General features: G+C 38.9%; 1 protein-coding gene across 1 annotated transcript in view; it reads right to left on the bottom strand.

Annotated features, from left to right (window-relative positions):
• The window catches only part of HSD17B12 (hydroxysteroid 17-beta dehydrogenase 12), a 176,906-nt gene that overhangs the window by 108,335 nt on the left and 65,707 nt on the right, over positions 1-2,864 (bottom strand). Inside the window, exon 5 of the mRNA XM_008065727.2 lies at positions 276-322. Coding sequence (XP_008063918.2) covers positions 276-322 — 47 coding nt within the window. The remainder of the gene's footprint in view (positions 1-275; positions 323-2,864) is intronic.

Consider the following 2,864-nt stretch of genomic DNA (forward strand, 5'->3'; position numbering starts at 1 on the left):
GGGAGCGGCCACTGCACTCCAGTCTGGGCGACAGAGTGAGACTCCAACTCACCAAAAAAACCCCAAAAAACAAAAACAAAAAAACCCAAACAAACAAAAAAATGTTTGTTCGTTCAAGAAAACATGATATTTCTGGCAAGGTAGAAACGAAGAGCATCTACTGTACTAGACATTACATTTGTGTTTTTAACGTCAAAAATCAAAACTATTAAATGAAATCATTCCATATTTGTTCTCCTTTTATACCAAAAAGAAGGGTCTTGAAAATCACCTACCTCTTCTGCATATGATTTTCCAATTCCATCAGTGCTACCTGTGACAACTGAGAAAGAAAGAAAAGTAATAGTTTAGTTTAGGTTCAATGAAGAACTGGCCTAGTTGGAACCCATCAGTTACACACAAGAGGACCTGCATAGTATTTTGATGTAAGAGAGAACAATACCAGTGGTTCAAATTTAGGGTTAAATATACATCACAACAGTTAAAATTAAAAAGACCACAACACCAAGTGAGGACAAGAACATGGACCAGTTGAAACTCTCATACACTGCTATGGCACTGTAACTGATATGAATATCTTGAAAAAACGATTTGCCAATATGTTTAGAACTAAAGATATGTCTTTCCTATAACCCAGCAATTCCCAAAATATTGAATGCATTATGTTTACCAAAAGAATGTTCATGGTAGCTTTATTTATGTATAGTAGGTAAATATGCCTAAATGTTAATCTATAGAAGAATAAGTAAGTCGAGGTACAAACAGTGGGATACTAAACAGCAATAAAAAAGAGCTACTGATATATGCAAAACATGACCAAATCTCCAAAACATTATGTTGAGTGAAAAAAGCCTCATGTAAAAGTGTACATTCATTCCATTTATCAAGCTCAAAAAAAGGCAAAACTAATCTATGATGACAGAAGCCAGAATATTGGTTGCCTCTGCATAGTGGGGTAGATGACAGGGAAGGAACATAAGGGAAACTTCGGGGTGCAGGGAATGTTCTTTATCTCTTACGGTGTCAGTTACTGCGGTGTAGTGTGGGTGCCTGCTGTGTGTGCAAATTCATTGAGGTGTACACTTAAGTACACACTTACTACATATGTTATATTTTAATAGACTAGTTTTAAAATTAAGGGTAGTAAAAAGAAATGGAATACGATTTAATTATTCTATGACAAAACCATATTTTTATTATAATCTCACAAACTTCATGTAGCAGAAACATTTGAAAATTATAATGTGTCAAGCTACACCATGGCATCCTGTCTCTGGATTGCTGGAATCACGTTTGTTACAAGTTCAGAGCATGAATGCCTGCTTCAAAAGATTAGGGTGTCCCCCCGCCGCAATTCTCAAATATGAGCTTTTCCAAACCATTTACAGATTGCTTTTTAAAAAGCATGGAATAAAGTAAGATTTTTCTTATTTGTTCACTTCTTTCAAATTACACAAGATGGTCCCAATTTTGCTATCAGATATATAGCAAATACTTCTATATTCTCTCTAGACATATCTTTTATAATCATAAAGACTTTAATTACACTCCTGCTCAGCTGTCATCTTTCCAGAGTTTAAAAAAAACCAACTTTTTAGAATAAAAAAGTCAAAATAGCCAGAGAACAGTGTAACCTCCAGGTACCAATGGTCCAGCTTCACTGAAGATCAACCTGAGGTTAATCTCGCTTCATCTATTACCCACCTGCTTCCTCTCACCTCAGATTACTTTGAAGTAAATCCCAAACATCATATCACTTCATCCATAAATATTTCAGTATGCACCTGCTATTAAAAATAACCACAGGCCGGGCTTGGTGGCTCTCAGCCTGTAATCCCAGCACTTTGGTGAGTGGACTGCCTGAGCCCACGGGTTCAAGACCAGCCTGGGCAACTTGGTGAGACCTTGTCTCCACAAAAAAAAAAAAAAAAAAAAAAAAATTAGCCGGGTGTGGTAGCATGCATATGTAGTTCCAGCTACTTGGAAGGTTGAGAAGGACAGCTCACCAGAGCCCAGCAGGTTGACACAGGGGTGGCCGTGAGTGTACCACTGCACTCCAGCCTGGGCAATGGAAGGAGACTCCCACTCAAAAAAAACCCTCCAAAAAACAAAAAAACTCTACAAATTACAATGAGATATCACCTAACACTGGTAAGGATGGCTAACATTAACATTAATAAGTCAAAAAACAAGTGCCAGTGCAGCTGGGGAGAAAAGGGAATCCTTCTACACTGTTGGTAAGAGTGCAGGCTAGTTCAACCTTTATGGAAAGCAGTGTGGCAACTTCTCAGAGAACTAAAAATTGAGCTTCCATACACTCCAGCAATCCCTCTCCTGGGAATATGCCCAGAGGAACATAAATTGCTCTACCAAAAAGATACCTGCACATGCATGGTCACTGCAGCACTACTCACAATAGCAAAAAACATGGAACCAACCCAGATGCCCATTGAAAGTGAACTGGATAAAGAAAATGTGGTACATATACACGATGGAATATTATGCAGTCATGAAGAACAAAATCATGCAATTTGGATGCAGTTGGAGACCATTATACCAAGTGAACAATCAAAGAAGCGAATACTGCATGTTCTCACTCAAAAGTAGGTCCTGAACACTAGTCACACTAGCACAAGAGTGTGAGTGGCAAACACTGAGCACTGCTAGAGGAGAGAGGGGGCATGGAGCTACATATTGGGTACTTCTCCACTGTCAGGGAGAGAGAGGACCAGCTAGAAGCCCAAACTACTTCACCTACATGCAACCTACTTACGTAGTAAGTCCCCACTTGTAACCCACAACTCTTTTTTTCTTTTTTTTGAGTTGGAGTCTCACTTGGTCGCCCAGACTGGAGTGCAGTGGCC

This window comes from Carlito syrichta, unplaced genomic scaffold (genome assembly GCF_000164805.1).
Source record: "Carlito syrichta isolate Samal-C Ts95f unplaced genomic scaffold, Tarsius_syrichta-2.0.1 Scaffold308800, whole genome shotgun sequence".
Lineage (NCBI taxonomy): Eukaryota > Metazoa > Chordata > Mammalia > Primates > Tarsiidae > Carlito > Carlito syrichta.